This window comes from Pongo pygmaeus, chromosome 5 (genome assembly GCF_028885625.2).
Source record: "Pongo pygmaeus isolate AG05252 chromosome 5, NHGRI_mPonPyg2-v2.0_pri, whole genome shotgun sequence".
In the NCBI taxonomy this organism is placed as follows: Eukaryota; Metazoa; Chordata; class Mammalia; order Primates; family Hominidae; genus Pongo; species Pongo pygmaeus.
The window spans coordinates 133080705-133101228 of record NC_072378.2 but is presented as its reverse complement, the minus strand read 5'-3'; the positions used below and the strand labels follow the sequence as shown (position 1 = coordinate 133101228).

The window sequence follows — 20524 nt, the reverse complement described above, 5'->3', positions numbered from 1 at the left end:
ACTAGCATAGAGTGTTCGATAGAAGACAGGTGAAAATTGGTATCTTGTGGTTCAAATTTGCTCATTTCTTTTAAAAAGTGAGGGAGAACTTCTAAAAGATCTTTGTATTCCACTCTATGTGTCAACAGTTTATTTATAGCATTTGCCCATTTTTCTATGAGTTGTTTATCTTTTTCCTCATTGTAGCTCTCATGATGTATTTGGGGAATTAGTTCTTTGTCATTTTTTTCTCTGTTCTTCATTTATCTTTTGATTTTTTTATGCATAGTTTTCGTGTTTTCATGTAATCAGATTTGTCAATCTTTTTTATCTTCTGTGTTTTATGTCACAATTAGAATACCTTCCTTACAATAACAATTTTTTTAAAACTCCCATATTTTATTTTTCTAATATTTTTATGATTCCAATATGTGCATTTAAATTTTGGGTCCATCTTGGGAGTATGTGTATGTAAATTATGAAGAAGATAGAAAATTTTTTAAAGATAGTACCATGTTAATTCTTCAAATGAAATATTTAAACTGATTTTTTCTTTTTCTCATTTTAAGGGAAGTCTTGAGACTTTTTCTGGACTGGGGCTAATACTAGGTCCTCCTGTAGGTGGCTTTTTGTATCAATCCTTTGGCTATGAAGTGCCTTTTATTGTTCTGGGATGCATCGTTTTGCTGATGGTACCACTCAATATATATATTTTACCCAATTACGGTAAGTCCACACTTATTACTCATTTTAAGAACCTTAAATATATTTTTATACCTTTGTAAGAGACCAGTTTTACCAGATATTGTTTTATTGTATATAATCAAAAATAGCTTTTAAAAATAACTGATTCTTTTTTCAGTAATGTAGGCAATTAGTTTATATGAATTTCTGTAAATTACAAATTCTTTCCAACCTTTAGAGCTAGCAAATATTTAATTTCTGATCATAAACCATTACCATATGCTATGTCTATGAGAGGTTTTCTTGGACTGAACTAAATATCAAAACCAGAAGTTTCTGTGGGCCACACATGGCCCAGTGTTCCTAGAAGGCTATAAGCTAGGAGAACAATGCCCATCCTTCTTTCCCAATGGTCCTTGCAGCTGTCCTCACAGCGTAGCTCAGATACAATGACGTAGATTCAGGTGTTCTCATTGAGTAGTGCTTTTAAAAAATTATAAACTGGGCCGGACACAGTGGCTCATGCCTGTAATCACAGCACTTTGGGATGCTGAGGCTGGCGGATCACTTGAGGCCAGTAATTCCAGACCAGCCTGCCAACATGGTGAAACCCTGTGTCTACTAAAAATACAAAAATTAGCTGGGCATGGTAGTGCCACCTGTAGTCCAAGCTACTCAGGAGGCTGAGGCATGAGAATTGCTTGAACCCAGGAGGTGGAGGTTGCAGTGAGCTGAGATCGCACCACTGCACTCCAGCCTGGGTGACAGAGCGAGACTCTTCCGCCTCCTCAAAAAATTATAAACTGGTATTTTTAAAAAAATCTCTAGGATTGATAATATTAAGGCTGTAAATGTAGATTTAAGTATTTAAGTATTTCCAATTAGTAGTACTTTTAAAAATTGTTGTTATTTCGCCAGGCGCAGTGGCTCATCCCTGTAATCCCAGCACTTTGGGAGGCCGAGGCGGGAAGATCACCTGAGGTCAGGAGTTCGAGACTGGCCTGGCCAACGTGGTGAAACCCCGTCTCTACTAAAAATACAAAAATTAGCCAGGCATGATAGTGTGTGCCTATACTCCCAGCTACTCAGGAGGCTGAGACAGGAGAATTGTTTGAACCTAGGAGGCAGAAGTTGCAGTGAGCCAAGATCATGCCACTGCACTCCAGCCTGGGCAACAAAGTGAGACTCCATCTCAAAAAAAAAAAAAATTGTTATTATTTTAGAAGAGTTTATAGATAGATGCTAGAAAATCAAATAAATTTAAAAAATTACTGATATTGGCAGAATTTTTTGTTTTATAAGTTCTACTCATTTCTTTACCACCTTTTAGACCCATAGACAATATGGCTTTAGCGTTAGGTGGCTAAGAGTCATTAATTGTATCTGCTCACCAAGTCGCCTCTCCTGTACTGCTCTAAAAAAAAAAAAAAAATACTTCTAAAATAGAGTCATGGACATGTCAATTATCTTATTAAAATCTTTAAATCCAGTAAGTTCAGGAGATCTATTGTACATCATAGTGACTATAGTTAATAACAACATATTGTACACTTGAAAATTGCCAATAGTAGATTTTAAGTGTTCTCACCATAAAAAAAATAAGTATGTGAGGCAAAGCGTATGTTAATTAGCTCGATTTAGTTATTCTACAATGTATACATATATCAAAATATGATGTTTTATACCATAAATATAGACAATTTTTACTTGTTATTTTTTAAAATAAAAAATCCATAAATCGATGAAATGTGAATGTTATCCTGAAAGCCACTGGGAGCTATTGTTAGAATTTTTTTGTTTTTTTTGAAACAGAGTCTCACTCTGTCACCCCGGCTGGAGTGCAGTGGTGTGATCTTGGCTCACTGTAACCTCTGCCTCCCAGGATCAAGCAATTCTCAGGCTTCAGCCTCCCAAGTAGCTGGGAGTACAGATGCATGCCACCACACCTGAGTACTTTTTCTATTTTTAGTAGAGACAGGGTTTCACCATGTTGGCCAGGCTGGTCTGGAACTCCTAACCTCGTGGTCCACCCATTTCGGCCCCCCAGAGTGCTGGGATTACAGGTGTGAGCCACCGTGCCCAGCCGGCCCTTTTCCAGGGAGTTTTTCTAAACCTTCTTGATCACTGGACTAGATTTTGTGTAAGTAGTGCCATAGTGCTCAGTATTTTTCCTGTCCCCTCACACCTGAGGACAACCCCACCCCCGCATCTCTAACAGTAACTTCCTGTGCAGGCTTTGTCAGCCAGGGAGTCATGTCCCTTCAAGCAAATACTCCAAGCTTTCATTACTTGGTCTTCAACAGCTTAATTATACTAATTATGTTTCATTTTCATGTATGTTTTAATATATTCTCATTATGACAACTTCTTTTCTCACCCTGGATTTTAGGAAAAGGGACTATTATGCAATAATGATTTATTTCTTACCATAAATACGTAATACTTCTTACGTATCTTTCACAATAAATGTATCTTTCACAATAAATGTAACCAATTAAAATTAGAATCTTTTATAATTTATATTTTAAAAGCGACTGACATCCTTAGTATACAGAATTCAAAAATCATACCAACTTGTCTCCCCACTGGCAATACCTCACTGAGCCACACAGTGGTGTTTCTCCTCTTTCTAAGTCCAACTACATCCTGCAGTTTCTGTAGTTGAACATCAAGGATGTGTTCAGATTTATTTCACCATCAAATACTTGGCTTATAATTAAGAAACTAACACCTGCCAGGCGTGGTGGCTCATGCCTGTAATCTCAGCACTTTGGGAGGCCAAGGCGGGTGGATCACGAGGTCAGGAGTTCAAGACCAGCCTGACCAACATGGTGAAACCCCGTCTCTACTAAAAATATAAAAATTAGCCAGGTGTGGTTGCGTGCGCCTGTAGTCCCAGCTACTCGGGAGGCTGAGGCAGGAGAATAGCTTGAGCCCAGGAGGTGGAAGTTGCAGTGAGCTGAGATCGCACCACTGCACTCCAGCCTGGGTGACAGAGTGAGATACTGTCTCAAAAAAAAAAAAAAAAAAACTAACACTACAGTTTAACTTTATCTCTTATATCCTGAAAAAAATCTAAGGATAACACTTAAAATAGCTGAACCACACTTCATGATGTTTATATTTGGTCATGATTCAACAAGTATTTACAGAATAATGAACTGTGCAGGATGTTGTGGGAGAAATGGGGATGAATGAGGGCCGTCATGGCCGTCAAATAGCTTCCACATCCATAAGTGGGAGGCTGAGGTGGGAGGATTGCTTTAGGCCAAAAATTTGAGACCAGCCTGGGCAACATAGAGAAACCCCATCTCTAAAAAATTTTTAAATTAGCTAGGTGAGGTAGTGCACACCTGTAGTCCCAGCTACTTGGGAAGCTGAGGCAGGAGGATCACTTGAGCACGCAGGAGTTGGAGGCTGCGGTGCTGTAATAACACAACTGCACTCCAGCCTGGGTAACAGAGCAAGAAACTCCATCTCTTAAAAAAAAAGAAAAAAAAGCTTTCATGTCTGATATGATTTTGCTGTATCCCCACCCAAATCTCACCTTGAATTGTAATAATCCCCAAGTGTCAAGGGTGGGGCCAGGTGGAGGTAATTAATTCATGGGGGTAATTTCCCCCATACTGTTCTCATGGGAGTGAATACGTCTCACAAGATCTGATGTTTTTATAAATGGGAGTTCCCTTGCACAGTCTCTCTTGCCTGCAGCCATGTAAAATGTCCCTTTACTCTTTCTTCGTCTTCCACCATGATTGTGAGGCTTCCCCAGCCATGTGGAACTTTGAGTTTATTAAACCTCTTTCCTTTATAAATTACCCAGTCTCAGGTATGTCTTTATTAGCAGCATGAGAACAGATTAATACAATGTCCAAACCTGATATTATCTCTGGCCAGGATGAGTATAATTGTTACAACCTGTAACCTAAGACCCCTTCTTCCCCTCAGACTCTGATTCCAGTTGATTCTTTTTAAATTTGGGAAATTGTTTTTGATAAATTGAATGTGGCCTCTAGGTTTGAATAATTTATTTGCAAGTGTAGATGGTATACAATTTTAGGCAAACTCAGAGACTGAGTTGTTTTGATTACCAGATAAAGATAGTGTTACCAGTTTTCCAAATAAGTTAAAATAAAGAGATTTAAATTGCTTTGATTTTTTTTTTCTTTTTTCATTTTTTCCCCAAAGAGTCTGATCCAGGTGAACACTCATTCTGGAAACTGATCGCTTTACCCAAAGTTGGCCTTATAGCCTTCGTCATCAACTCACTCAGCTCATGTTTTGGCTTCCTTGATCCTACTCTGTCTCTCTTTGTTTTGGAGAAGGTAAGTTACCTGATTGCTGAAGAGAGCTGCATTGTGGCAGGTGGATGTAACTGCTTGTTCTTGGGCCCTGCTCTGTGGAAAGACCCTTGCGTGGCTGGAAGAAGGAGATAGAATGGGCACTACACACTGAGGTAGCGTGTCCCTCTCTACCATCCCTGTGAACTAGGAATCTGATACAGTAAAAATGAAAGAAGTCTTTCACTAAGTGGCCTTAACATTGGTTTCCTTCTTTCCAAGACCTTGCTCATGTCATTGTAGGTCTAGCTTGGGCATCATCCATGCTGCTTTACAAGGACACTTTTCCTCTATTTGTCTGAATTGCAGTGAGACATTAGGGATACACAGTAGCTCATTTGATGTGAGATGTGCTTCTTCTATAACAGATCCCCCCTGGGTCCACTTACTTTTTAAGCTACTTCATATAATCAAATGACTATGGACTGTATTATTCTGGGATTTGAGAAAGGAACCAAGTATCCTTAGCATTAAAAAATAAAATGTTGAATTCTAAAAGTTTGATGTCATTGAAATTTGTTCTTAGATATTTTTGAAAAAATATTATTACTGACACAGTGAAGTCCATTACCAGGTGTGGTAGTTAACTATACTGGAGAATTAATATGTGTTGATAAAAGGCAAAAATGACTAACTTCGACCCATAATGACTTTGAGGCACTAGATTTAAAATAGCACAGAAACTTAAGTTTCAATATACTTTCTAATGTCAACAAAGTTGCTAATATGGTCATTTCAAATGCTTTCTGAACATTTACCTATCATAGAATGTAAAGATTAAAATTAATTTTTCTTATAATTTTACACTACCCCTTGAAATCACTGAAGACAGTTTGGGGTACTTCACAGGTAAACTTGGGGACTGTTATTTTAGTGCCTGGTCCAAGATTTAGAGAGTATTATAAAATTGCCTTTAGCCAGTGAGTATCTGTAAGGTACCCAATGTCAGGCCTCTGAGCCCAAGCTAAGCCATCATAACCCCTGTGACCTGCATGTATACATCCAGATGACCTGGAGCAACTGAAGAACCACAAAAGATGACATTCCACCATTGCAATTTGTTCTTGCCCCACCCCAATTGATCAATCAACCTTGTGACATTCCTCCCCTGGACAATGAGTCTCATGATCTTTCCCACCCTGCGCCTTGTGTCCCTCACCCCTGCCTGCAAGAGATAACCACCTTTAACTGTAATTTTCCATTACCTACCCAAAGCCTATAAAACTGCCCCACGCCTATCTCACTTTGCTGACTCCTTTTTCGGACTCAGTCTGCCTGCACCCAGGTAATTAAAAAGCTTTATTGCTCACACAAAGCCTGTTTGGTGGTCTCTTTACACGGACGCATGTGACACCCATAAGAAAAATGTTTTATGATTATACTGACACAGTCCATTTACATCATCAACAACCTGTATTTTTGAGCTGTTTTTCTGTGCTTTTAAGAAGCTGTGTCTGAAAAACGAAAAAAAAATCTATAACTAATCTCTGGGAAATCCAAGTTGTTTGTGTTTATCTTTTTTTTTTTTTTTTTTTTTTTTTTTGAGATGGAGCCTTGCTCTGTTGCCCAGGCTGGAGTGCAATGGCACGATCTCAGCTCACTGCAACCTCCTCCTCCCAGGTTCAAGCAATTCTCCTGCCTCAGCCTCCCGAGTAGCTGGGACTACAGGTGCGTGCCACCATGCCAAGCTAATTTTTTTGTAGTTTTAGTAGAAATGAGGTTTCACCGTGTTAGCCAGGATGGTCTCGATCTCCTGACCTCATGATCTGCCCACCTCAGCCTCCCAAAGTGCTGGGATTACAGGCGTGAGCCACTGCGCCCGGCCCGTTTGTGTACATCTTATAATAAATCTTTTTTGTTGTTGTTTCTCAAGAAAATGTAATTTATTTAAAAAGGTGAGGAAGACAGGAGGTTTCCTCAAAGATAAATATAATCGACCCATTTGTGGCATGGGAGGTAGTATAGGCCCTACTTGTTCCTGGCTGATGATGGACTATATCAGAACTTTTTTTTGCTTTTGAGACAGAGTCTCGCTGTGTCACCCAGGCTGGAATATAGTGGCATGATCTCGGCTCACCGTAGCCTCTGCCTCCTGAGTTCAAGCGATTCTCCTGCCTCCGCCTCCTGAGTAGCTGGGATTACAGCCATGCGCCACCACACCAGGCTGATTTTTGTATTTTTTAGTAGAGATGGGGTTTCATCATGTTGACCAGGCTTGTCTCAAACTCCTGACCTGAAGTGATCCACCCGCCTCAACCTCCCTAAATGCTGGGATTACAGGCGTGAGCCACCACACCTGGTTTTACATCAGACCTTGACTCTCTCAAGTCTATTGGTGGTGCCTCACCACTACTGCTCCCTTTTCAGGTGGAGGTGCTGTGGCCCATCCCATTACCCAACTCCAACCTAAGAAATCTTTAGAAATTTATTTTCCTCTTTTTCTGAATCAGAAACCCTATGGTTGGAATCCAAGAATCTCTTTTAGCAAGTTCTCCAGGTAAATTTTATGCACATTGAAGTTTGCAAAACATTAATTTACATATAAAAATGCTCTGAGTTACGGAAGCAAAATATGTTTAATGCCAAAGGCTACAAGCAAAAAATCTGCTCTTCTGACTTCTGGTTAGGTTGTCCTCCCACAGAGAGAAAAAGTAATGCATTTTCAAAGGTAAGATGAAAATGAGGGAAATGCATAATATTATTAGTAGACTTATGGTAATAACAAGAGCTAAAGAAATGGTAGAAGGAAAAGAGGGATGTTTACTTAAAAATGACTTAATTATGTAACTTTAATATAAGATTTCTTTTACAGTTCAATTTACCAGCTGGATATGTGGGACTAGTATTCCTGGGTATGGCACTGTCCTATGCCATCTCTTCACCACTATTTGGTCTCCTAAGTGATAAAAGGCCAGTACGTACACTTAATTTATATTTGAGTTACTTTTGTATGTTTAGAGCAGTGGTTTTCCAACTGTTCCTTTGGAACTCTAGGATTCCACTGGTTAGACTTGATATATTCAGTTGGACTGATGGAGAGGTTTCAGTGTCTTCTATCACCCTAAGGGTCAGCTATCACACTAAGCCAGTTCACTTTAAATTGCTTCACCTGGGAAAAGAGGAAGAGTCTTATGCTTAAAAACATATAAATTGGATTAGACTTTCCTTTTCTAATTTCTTCCCCCAACTTTGTCATCCAGACTGGAGTGCAGTAGTGCGATCATAGCTCACTGCAGCCTTGAACTCTTGGGCTCAAGTGATCCTCCTGCATCAGCCTCCTAGGTAGCTGGAATTATAGGCATGTGCCACCACCTCCGGCTCCTAGATTAAACTCTCTTATGGAAAAGCTCGCTTGATGTAAAAAAATAGATTGATCTTAATAAATAGGGCAAAGTCCTAGAGGCTACTATGGACTTGATCAAATTGAGAGATTCTTCTTTAGGAGGAGGTAATTTAGATTTTCTGTGTGAGTGAAAGAATTGACCACATAAATATGCACTGGTTATCCCATAGCCTTTCTGATAAAAAGAAAAACAAAACAAAACAAAAAAACCCTTCTGTTCTCTTTCAACCAGGTTTAAACCATTCAGTCCAGATGATCAGAGTACAGAATTAGTACTGTTAGTCAAATCTTAAACTTCTGTGGTTTTAGGGCTTATATTTTGCATTTCCCTTGACTTGATTTGCATATTTATTTATCAAGACCAGAATTACTTGTGGATTACTTAGTAACCCAGATGTCAAAAAGCAAGTATCTTAAACAGTGTTTGGATCTTGGTTTTCAGACATAATCTTACATAACTGAGCAGATATGGTACCCCTGTAATTTTTGTCCTGATTCAAGTAGTTTATAAGGGATAATTTTACTGGATACAATCTTAGTCCATTCAGGATACTATAACAAAATATCATAAACTGAGAGGCTTTATAAACAATAGAAATTTATTTCTCACAATTTTGGAGACCGACGTCCAAGATTAAGGCACTGGCAGATTTGATGTCTGATGAGGGCCTGTTGCCTGGCGCACAGATTGTTGTCTTTCACTGTAACCTCACCATGATGGAACGGGCAAGGGAGCTCTTTGGGGCCTCTTGTATAAGGATACTAATTCTATTCATGAAGGCTGCACCTTCATTACCTAATCACCTCCCAAAGGCTCACCTCCAGATACCATCACATTGGGGGTTAAGGTTTAACATATAAATTTTGGGGGGACATAAGCATTCAGTCTCTAGCAGGTAATTTTTTAATAATGTCATTTTTCTAGGTATTGTAACTATTAATACTTGGTGGGGTTTTCTTGTGGTCACTGCTTTTTTTTTTTTTTTTTTTTTTTTTTTTTTGAGACAGAGTCTTGCTCTGTTGCCCAGGATGGAGTACAGTGGTGTGATCTTGGCTCACTGCAACCTCCGCCTCCCAGGTTCAAGCAATTCTCCTGCCTCAGCTTCCTGAGTAGCTAGGATTACAGATGTCCACCACCCTGCCCAGCTAATTTTTGTATTTTTTTAGTAGAGACAGGGTTTCACCATGTTGGCTAGGCTGGTCTCAAACTTGTGAGCTCAAGGGATCTTCCCGCCTCGGCCTCTCAAAGTTTTGGGATTATAGGTGTGAGCCACCGCGCCTGGCCAGTCACTGCTTTTTATAATTAGTTTTTTCATTGTTATATTTGTAATAGTTCATTATGTGCAAAATCTGATCTGCAATATACTCCCCTACTAAGAAATCTTTATCCTTTGTTCACTGTCTGTCTTGTTATATATCGTCGTTGCTTGCGAGTTTATCATCTCCTTACTTTCTTTTAAATGTAAAGTTTTGTTTTCTTCATTGTATTTGGGTTTTTGAATATCATGATTTGTGTTTTTTATTAATGTTTTACGTTGTTTGATTATGGAGGGTCTTTGCCTCTAAGAATCATTTTGACTCTCTTTCTCCTTTACCAGCCTCTAAGGAAATGGCTTCTGGTGTTTGGCAACTTAATCACAGCTGGGTGCTACATGCTCTTAGGGCCTGTCCCAATCTTGCATATTAAAAGGTAATTTTTTTCTTCTTCTGTATGTTTGGCCAAATAACATTAGGAATTATTTCAAAAAATTTTGTTTTAACATTGGTATAGTTTAGTATTTTGAACATTAATATTTAAATAATTAACTTTAGGACTCTATTGAATTGTTAGGCTGACAATATTTTACCCTACTAGAAGCTAGCAGTGGGACAAGCAGAAAAAAATGCATAAAATCTGTCTCAAATGACAAAAATGCATATTCTCCTTCTGTATTTCAATTGTACATACTTGCTTATACTTTATTTTTAAAATAGAATTTGTTGCTACTTACCTTTAGTTGATAGTTCTTAGAATATATTTTTGTTTTTTTTCTTTTCTTTTTCCTTGAGGCAGGGACCAAATCTGTTTTTCTTTCTGTATCATCCTTAGCATGTAGTGGCTGCTTATTAAACCTTGCTTAATGTAATTTAGTTGCCTAAATAAACTGAACTTCTTAGACCTTTTCAGAACTTCTGGGATAAAACATAGTAACATGGAAAGGAAGGGGTTTCAGAGTCCTTCAGACTTGAGTTTACATTTTGGCTTTGCCATGTACTAGTAAGCAAACCACTTAACTTCCAAGAGCCTCGGTTTTCTCATCTACAAAAAGGAGCTGATAATAGTACTTACATTACAAGGATTAAATCTGGTAACATATATTAAGTAACTGGCATAGTCTCCTCACATGGAACAAATGTGTTTCCTGACTCTTCTTGTACCTCTTTCCTTCTATGCCATTTTTAAATTAATTGAAGTTCAAAGCCGAGTGACTGAAAGAACAGTTTTAGTACTGACGTTTTCACCAATTTTGAAGGGATTTTGTCTGGTGAGAAGAAGCCAGGTTGGCTCCAGACATGTGATATGTGTAACCAAAGGACCAAAGAGATGGAGATATCAGGATGAATTCCCCCCCACTCCCCTGCCCCCAAAACTGTAAGGAGCTAAAGGGCACTCTAACTGAATGAAATGGGTTAGATGGCAAAGGGAATGAGACTAGGCACATAATCGGTGACATAACTTATCAGGGATCCTCACTTCCTTAGCATTAAGCTTTGTGTTTCTTAAAACGCTAATGTTTTTCTCTTTGTATTTGTTTTCTCCAAAACCCTTTTGCAGTCAGCTCTGGCTGCTGGTGCTGATATTAGTTGTAAATGGCATCTCTGCTGGAATGAGTATAATTCCAACTTTCCCGGAAATTCTCAGTTGTGCACAGTAAGTTACTTCCATTGCTTGAAGAGCTGTATTGTGAATAAGTAGTAAGTATCACAGGCTTTCTTGAATTTCTCAATTTTGCAGCATGTTGGATATTTTTGCCCCAATGTTAAATCTTCATGATTTTGTAGCATATGATATTATGATATAAATAGTAATAATACACTAATAGAAATGATAATAGTACATTAATAGCTAAAATGGGTTGTGGACAAATGTCTGGCTTGGTTTATGCCTCAGTATGTATGTAATTTTGAAAAGCTAAAGCAAAATAGATAGGTCTCAGCATTGTTCCTCTTTCATGAGGAGGTCCATGAGAGAACCTAGAGTGACCAGCATCTGTCACCTGGTCATCATTCTTTTGTTTAATAGGCGTGATGATGAAGAACACTAAGTACTATGGCTGTGCTGGGTCAGTTCAATAGTTCTCATGGGAATAAGGAGCTATCTCTGTTTTTTAAAAGTTGCCTTTGTTCTCTTTCCATCTTCATCTCATTTTAAGAATTTCTTAATTATATATTTTTATAAGTATTTAATGCAAACGAGCCATGCTTCTTAATATCATATATATATGCAGAAAAATTATTTCTAAAACCATGGAGTAAATGTAACTATGAAAATTCTTTTAAATAAGATTTGCTTTTTATCTTAGAAGTGGAGTGTTCTTGCTGTTGGTTTTTTCCAGATTATCCTTGGTTTATCTTAATTGATCTATCATACAATTTTTTCTTTCACACAGGTTTTCCTTTTAATAATGGATACATTCATGTCTCTTTTTGCAGTGAAAATGGGTTTGAAGAGGGATTAAGTACATTGGGACTTGTATCAGGTCTTTTTAGTGCAATGTGGTCAATTGGGTGAGTAGTCATTTAATTTCTTTCTTTCTTTTTTTTGAGATGGAGTTTCACTCTCATCATCCAGGCTGGAGTGCAATGGTGCAATCTTGGCTCACTGCAACCTCCGCCTCCCGGGTCCAAGAGATTCTTCTATCTCAGCCTCCTGAGTAGCTGAGATTACAGGTGCCCACCACCACATCTGGCTAATTTTTGTATTTTTAATAGAGACAGGGTTTCACCATGTTGGCCAGGCTGGTCTTGAACTCCTGACCTCAGGTGATCTGCCCACCTTGGCCTCCCAAGTGCTGGGATTACAGGCACGAGCCACTGTGCCCGGCCTCATTTAATTTCACTCGTACTTGCAAGATGGAAAATATTAATACTATCCCTGCTTGATGTTGATGAAGAAATTGAAACACTGAGAGATCAGATGAGTTTCTCAAAGACAAACAGTTCATCTAGGGGAAAGCCAGAGTTCTAATCCATACCCTCTCACTCAACAATCAATGCCTATACCAAGTTTAATACTTAGTCAAAATGGTTTCATATACTTTATCTTATTTGAGTGATATTTATAAGTTCCTTTAATAGAAACATGTCTCTGATTTTTACAATTTATTCATTTATTCATTCATTTGTTTATTTTTTACCTTCTACCAGAAGGGTAACTATGCTAACAATGTAATATATTGTTTTGAATTGAGTTATATTAGTTGCAAATACTGAGAATAGAATAATATAAAGAATTTTTTAAACCTGTTTCATCTTTTTTAATTTTATATAAGCCATCAACTTTTCAGAAGCAGCAATAATTTCACAATTGTTAAAAAATTTTGAATGTCATTATCAGGTGGAATTATTTTCTTTTACTGAATGCTGTGCCCAGGAATTAGCTTTTTCTTTAGTACTTATCTTCCAATTTAATGAAGACTTACAATTGAAGGATCATGTAGCTTTTCACGAAGTAATTATTTATTTTTTGCACTATTGAATACTTTTTCTTCTTTCTATTGTTAGTGCTTTTATAGGACCAACGCTGGGTGGATTTCTGTATGAGAAAATTGGTTTTGAATGGGCAGCAGCTATACAAGGTCTATGGGCTCTGATAAGTGTGAGTAATCAGTCTTTTATTTGCATTTTCCTTATGTTTGTGGAAAAACTTGACTTGGAAAATTTACATTAATCAGTACCTTTAATTGTGTTTAAGGGATTAGCCATGGGCTTGTTTTATCTACTGGAGTATTCAAGGACAAAAAGGTATGGTCAATTTTGGGGCTTTTTTCTCTCTTTAAAAGTTAGCCAGTGCAAGTGGAAAATAAATAACATTTTACATTTATTCTTCCAGTCAGTGGATTTCTAGGCACTTTGAGGCTCATCAGTTGGTAGATACTTTTTTCATTTTTATTTTTTGAGATGGTGTCTTGCTCCGTCACCCAGACTGGCATGCAGTGAGTGGCACAATCTCAGCTCACTGCAACCTCTGCCTCCTGGGTTCAAGCGATTTTCCTGCCTCAGCCTCCCATGTAGCTGAGAATACAGGCGTGGGCCACCATGCCCAGTTAATTTTTGTATTTTTAGTAGAGACAGGGTTTCACCATGTTGGCCAGGCTAGTCTCGAACCTCTGACCTCAAGTGATCCACCCACCTCTGCCTCCCAAAATGCTGGGATTACAGGCGTGAGCCACCGCGCCCGGGAAGTAGATACTTGTTTTAAAAGGTAGTTGGATGGAGATACAGGTGCTGGTTTTTTGTTTGTTTGTTTGTTTTTAAGATGAGAGATACTGAGATTCATCTCTTCTTTCCCTCAATGTAGGTCTAAATCTCAAAACATCCTCAGCACAGAGGAGGAACGAACTACTCTCTTGCCTAATGAAACCTAGTCCAACGGATCCTGGATTGATACAAGGTTGAGAAATGAATGCTTCTGGCCTTAAACATCACTGTAGGAAGGGTTTTTAAAATTTTATGCACAAAACTCCGTGGACCCCATGCCAGTGTCTTGGAAGTGTCAACATGTTTTTGGATGATCCTGTATTGGGCTGTACTTACTGTGATAATGAAAAGCAGTCCTGCTGAAGCAGCTATGTTTGAAATATTAAGTATGAAAGGAGTAATTAAAAACAAGCAAAACAAAACAAAACTTAGTTTTTAAATGACCAAACTTGTCCTTGAAGATGTTGTTATTAACTCGTTAGTTCTCATTTCCTCTGTTTATTTTTTATTCTAAGTACACTGATTCTGTGAATGTACCTTTTTTATTAACAGGGAAAGAAACGAATTAATTTGATATGCTCTAAATACATAAAGGTGCTTAGAAATATATAGAAACATTACTATGAAATCAGTTTTTAAAAGATATACTTTCTCTTTGTCCTGAGGTTTTTCAGTCTTGTTTAAAAGGAAGAATTCTTGCCTGCCATACAGAAACTCTCTAGCACTCCCTGGCCTTAAGCTTTTCTAAAAATTCTGTTTGTGTGAAAAGTACAAGAATAACAATACTTACAACTTCCATTTTTGTAACCTATGTTCGCTTATGATCTGGATTTATAAACATTACTTGGTATAACATTGTTCATTTCCTTTAATGTCTCTGTTTTTTGGTTCTACCATCTGTTTTGTTTTTGCTTCTATCCATATTCTTGGTAGATGTATTTCATCCCTAGAGCAGGTCAGCCTCCTTCCCCTAATGCGAATGCTTGTTTTGTTAGGGAAGGGCTTCTTCCAACTTCGTGTGAAATCATGATGTTGAAGTGAATAAATGTCTATTGTGTAACTCTCATGCTTCTTGGTCTATTTTCATGGTGTAGTAGCCACACTTACAGTAATTTTTTTAAAGAAGAAATGGTTTTATCTATTCATTCAAAAATATCTTTTGAATGTCTTCTCTGAGCTGACACTGTGCCAGATGCTTGGGATTTGGCTGTGATCAAGATAAACACAATCTCTGCTTTTATGTAACTTATGCTGGTGGAAGAGACAAACAATAAGTAAATATCAGACTCTCCAATTATCTTACAGAAATGCTAAGAAGGAAAAAAAAAACATGGTGATGTGGTAGAGTAGTTGGCTGGGGTTGTTTAGATGTGGGTGCCTAATTTGAAAAAGTCCATGGAAGTGCGACCTTTGAGTTGAGATCTGAAAGAGGAGAATGTAACCACCATTCATTCACTGTGACAGAGGACAGTCCGTAGTATGTGCACAAGGGCTTGACATGGTCAAAGATGAGGCTTGGTCTGCTGGCTAGAGTCTAGTAAACTGGAGGCGATGCCAGAATCTGATTCCCATTTCAGAAAGTCCATTCTGTCTGCATGTGGACAGTGAGTGGGGATAGGGATGGTAATGGGAATCGCGGGGGAGCTTTGGAAGATTTGAGAGAGACAGTAATGGTTTGGACCAGGGAGTTGGTGATGGAGAGAAAAGGCTCTATCTGGGAGTGGAACCAACAGAACTTGCTGATGTGGAGAGAGGAGAGGGGAATCTAGGAGGACTCCTAGGTTTTGGCTTGAGGGTATGCGTGGATGGTGGTGACTCTTAGTGAATTGGGAAGAATAGGAGTAAAACAGATCCTGAAGTGGCAAAAGTTCAAGCCAACATGGGATGTCATTGCACACCATCAAAACCAAAAATATGGAAAAGGAGGACAATACCAAGGGTTGGAGAGGATGACTTTGGAAGACTGCCTGGCATTGAGTGTCAAGACTGGACGTACATCTGTCTAGTGATCTCTTCATTTCCCTGTCCCCTCAAACCTTTCACTCTTGAACCTCCAGAGAGTGATCCAATGTCTGAGGAGGACAAATGGCCTGCAGTTCCCTTCCCGGAGCAGTGCCAGGACAGAGTGTGACTCCGGCCCCCTGCACCCATGTGGCGTGCAGATCTGGGCCTTGATTGCCTTAAGTTGCCCAGGACGTTTTTGACCTTGATGCCCACCCACGCAAGGACAGCCGCCCTTCCTCAGCCTGGTGGTCTTGGATGCGGCTGAGTGCCTGCAGTCCCTGCCACAGTCACTTGGGGCCACTATTAAAGCATGAGTCTTCAGCTTGCACCTTCCTACGCACTATCTGGGCCAGCCTATTCTGTTACCAGCACAGTTGACTGTTGAGAATTCAAAGTCAACGCAAGGGGAGAGAACTTCCTTCATTCCCATTCCCAACACACTGCTCTCAATACTTCCCTTGGATAGCAGTGTATTTAAAGATGCTATGTACAAAACCAAATTTACTCCTTTCTCATTTTGAAATTTTGCAAGTATTAAGATAAGTGGGCTGGGAGCAGTGGCTCACACCTGTAATCCCAGCACTTTGGAAGGTTGAGGTGGATGGATCACAAGGCCAAGAGATCGAGACCATCCTGGTGAAACCCCATCTCTACTAAAAAATAAAAAAGTTAGCTGGGCATGGTGGTGTGCACCTATAGTCCCAGCTACTCAGGAGGCTGAGGCAGGAGAATTGCTTGAACCCGGGAGGAGGAGGTTGCAGTGAGCCGAAATCGCGCCACTGCACTCCAGCCTGGTGACAGAGCAAGACTCTGTCTCAAAAAAAAATAAGTGACAGAAAAGTTTAAAAAATATGAGAAAAGACAGAGGAAAGAACACTTTGAACAAGAAAACCAAAAGGTAGGTCAAAACTATCAAAGGAAATCTCTGTGTATGTGTTTATATTTTTATATATTTATAGTCTTCTAAATGTAACAAGGCTGAGTAGCTTAAAAGGACCTTTTTAATAATGAGAATATTCTATATAACTGAATGTGGAATATGTTAATAATCAAAGGAAACTTTTATGTTAAGATCATATTTCAACCTATACATTATAATATGATACATAAATCAATCCAAAGGAAAACTAAAAAGGATAAATACAAATCACAGATCATTTTTAAAAATTAAACTTTAAAAATTTTGAGATAATTGTCAATTCACACGCAGTTGTAAGAAATAATAGAAAAAGATCATGAGTATTCTTTCCCTGGTTTTCACCAATGGTAACATCTTGCAGAACTATAGTACAATAGCACAACCAGGATACAGAACATTCCCATTGCCGCATTCTTCGCGTTGCCTTTTTGCAGCCACACCCACTTCCCTCCCATCTTCACTTCTGGCAGCCACTAATCTATTCTCCATTTCTATCATCTGGTCATTTCAAGAAACGTATAAATGAAATCGTATTATATGAAACTTTTTGGATTGGCTTTTTTCAGTCAGCATAATGCCCTTGAGTTCTATTGGCATTGTTGCATGTATCAATAGTTCAGTTCTTTAAATTGCTGAGTAGTATTCCACTGGGTGGCTATATGACACAATGGAATACTACTTTATTTGTTACAAATAAAGCTGCTATGAACATTCAGAAACAGGTTTTTTGTTTGTTTTTTTTTTGCCAGGGGCGAGGGTAGAGGGTGGGATATGAAGCATAAGACTTCATTTCTCTGGAATAAATCCCCAGCAATACAACTGCTGGATTGCATGATAATTGCATGATTAGTTTGTTTTCAACTAACTCATTTATTTTAGATAAGAAACTTGATTTTGACAATAAATATTAAATATCATACATTAATGAAATAGCTGGCCAGGCATAGTGGCTCATGCCTATAATCCCAGCACTTTGGGAGGCCGAGGTGGGCAGATCACCTGAAGTCAGGAGTTCAGGACCAGCCTGGCAAACATGGTGAAACTCCATCTCTACAAAAAAATACAAAAATTAGCTGGGCATGGTAATGCCAGCTACTCAGGAGACTGAGGCAGGACAATCGCTTGAACATGGGAGATGGAGTTTCCAGTGAGTTAAGATCACGCCACTACACTCCAGCCTGGGCGACAGAGCAAGACTCTGCCTCAGAAAAATAAATAAATAAATAAATAAATAAATAAATAAGTAAGAAATATCCTATTTACTTATTTGTTTAATGATCAAGACTTAAATATGTCGCAGGTACCCTCTCTAACCTAGCTGGAAAAGACGTGGATAATAAATTCTTATATAGCCAATCAACTTTCATTAAGTGCAATTAATAATTGAGAAGTATCTCTACACATTCATATCAGAAGGAAATTATCCACAGGGTAGTCCCATGATACTCACCATTTCTTTGGTGTCACTGTCACATGACCTTGTTTTATGAAACAAACCCACAGGAGGGGAGGCTCAGACACAGCATATTTACATGGAGAAGCTAAAATGTTATTTAAAGTATTAACCAAGGAAACTAAAGTCTGCATAGCCAGTCTTCATTAAGAGCAGCTTGCAACTCCTAAATATTTGCACTAGTTTCTTTCAGAAAACCTACAGCTGGACTTCTAATCCCAGCTTACTTATACTTGAATATTACAAGGGACCATCTAGGAAAGCATGATGTCATAACAAATTTTGACTTGTAGTTTAGTGCAATTTTATCATCAGTACTAAAACAATTCAGAGTGTATTTCATGTTGATGATAGATCAAAAATAGCATGCCAGACACAAAAAGCAGTATATTATATCATTTGTTTTCGTCAGTCAAGACAAAAATTGAATACCAAATCAATCAAGTAACATTATTGTATATTTCAAAAATGACAGCCATGAAATCAGTTGTTTCATAAATACAGGTAGGTTTTTTTTTCTTTTAAGAGAATTAAAGCCAGTGTAGATAAATCTTTTATCTGAGAATAGTACTAATACCTTTTCTTCACCCTATATTTTCAGAACTTTTGGCTATGATTATTTCTTCTATTGTTTTCTGTTCTATCACCATATTTATTGGTTGGCTTTTGTCTCTTTCGTTTTACTTAACTGATAAAAATGCGAATGACTTGGTGGTTCGTGTCTTGGTTATTAGTGAGCTGGGTCCAGCCTGTAGTTCTGGAACACTATTTAGTGAGGGAGACAGGGATATGAATTAGGAAGTAGGCAATCATCTCATGCAGTAAGACAGCTATGGCATTGGATTGTATGCTTGCTACTGCATCTTCTGGAAAAACAGTGTTATTGCAGTAAAGCAACATTATTAATTGGAAAGAACTGCATGGGAAAGGAGGATCTGACCACAGCTTCTTCATTCATATAGCTGTGAGAATTAAGAATTTATCTTAATAATAAATGTATTAAATTTATCTTTAACATCTTAAATTATCTTAATTTATCTTAAGATCTGCCCACAGCTTCTTCATTCATATAGCTGTAGGAATTTATCATAACACAGCACTGAAAACCTTGGTGAGATGATTCAGAAGAGTGAGAATTTCCAATTGATATTGTGCATCAATATATCTTTCCATATAAACAAACTTCATTCAGTAGAACTACAGCATACAACTCACATTTCGGGGTGTTTAAAAAATGCAGACAAATGCCAGACTTCCATTTTTCTGTTTTTGCATGTAGTCACTGTGGTTAATGTTTTTAGCCTACAAGAAACTGAAGAAACAGCTCATAAAGAATTTCCTCCCCTACTGGAGCCTCTAAATTCCTGTCCTGTCAGCCTTCCCCAGAAGAAGGATAAGGAGGGTAAAGGAGGTGCTATGATCTTGCCCTGCCTCCATGCCTGGCTGCCACCCAGAGAGGAAAAGGAGTAGAGCCATGATTCACTTTTCAGAGAGCTGCCAAGCTGTTTTCTAGAGTGGCTGTACCATCCTACATTCCCAACAGCAATGCGTGAGTAATCCAGTTACACAGCAGGTTGTTTAGCATGTTTTTTAAAAAATAGAATGGTGCATGAAATAGGTGGAGTGAAAGCTTTTGATCAGAAAGAGAATCTATGGTACAAATGGAGGGAATGCCATCAAGATTAGCAAGTAGAAACAGAATTTAAGTTCATAATTTTAGGAGAAACCATTCAGATCAGGTTGACCTGGAAGAGAGGAAACTTGAAAGACTTTGTGGAGACAGACAATGCAAAAATAAAGAAGTAGACGTATTGACATTCTTTTAACAAGACAGTAACCAACGACAGGCGATTATGTCACCAAGGCCTGGGTAAAAGCTGCCTTGGGCATGGCCCTTGTAATAGGGCCTCCATCTTGTAGGAATGAAGCAATAGTAATAATAGCAAAAATTATTCAGCACATATCGCCATTGTGCAGATAGGGGAAACTGAGGCACAGAGAAGGCACAAAACTTGCTCACAGTCACATAGCTAGGAAGTGGCTCAATCCCAGGCATTCTGGCCCCAGAGTCCATGTCCATGTTAATTATTATTCGATACCACCATGACCCTTATAACTTACAGTGAGAAAAAAGCTCACCATAACTAGATGCAAGACCATACACAATTTAGTTCTCTCTAATTTGAAGGACAGTCTAGAGTGGGTTCTGCGTTACAGTAAAAGAATAATGTGCCAAAGAGAAAGACTATGACATGAATATGAGAGTCAACTTAGGCTTTGTAGGCTAGAGAATCTCCTGATTCTGTTGCTGTGGTTCCTCTGCTGAGCTTGGTTCAGTAGAA

The 20524-nt window shown here is 38.5% G+C and overlaps 1 protein-coding gene across 3 annotated transcripts in view; it reads left to right on the top strand.

Moving 5' to 3' along the window:
* SLC18B1 (solute carrier family 18 member B1) overlaps positions 1 to 14872 on the top strand; it is a 28967-nt gene extending 14095 nt beyond the window's left edge. For 2 of the 3 annotated variants that reach the window (XM_054492458.2, XM_054492460.2), the window contains exons 6-14: positions 549 to 705; positions 4852 to 4988; positions 7816 to 7917; positions 9945 to 10036; positions 11162 to 11257; positions 12040 to 12114; positions 13111 to 13204; positions 13301 to 13350; positions 13907 to 14872. In XM_054492458.2, the coding sequence (XP_054348433.2) occupies positions 549 to 705; positions 4852 to 4988; positions 7816 to 7917; positions 9945 to 10036; positions 11162 to 11257; positions 12040 to 12114; positions 13111 to 13204; positions 13301 to 13350; positions 13907 to 13973 (870 nt within the window). In that variant the 3' untranslated portion in view covers positions 13974 to 14872. Of the gene's footprint in view, positions 1 to 548; positions 706 to 4851; positions 4989 to 7815; positions 7918 to 9944; positions 10037 to 11161; positions 11258 to 11996; positions 12115 to 13110; positions 13205 to 13300; positions 13351 to 13906 lie in introns of those variants that run through there. The other variant, XM_054492461.2, reaches the window with a different exon arrangement.
* Positions 14873 to 20524: the final 5652 nt, after the last annotated feature.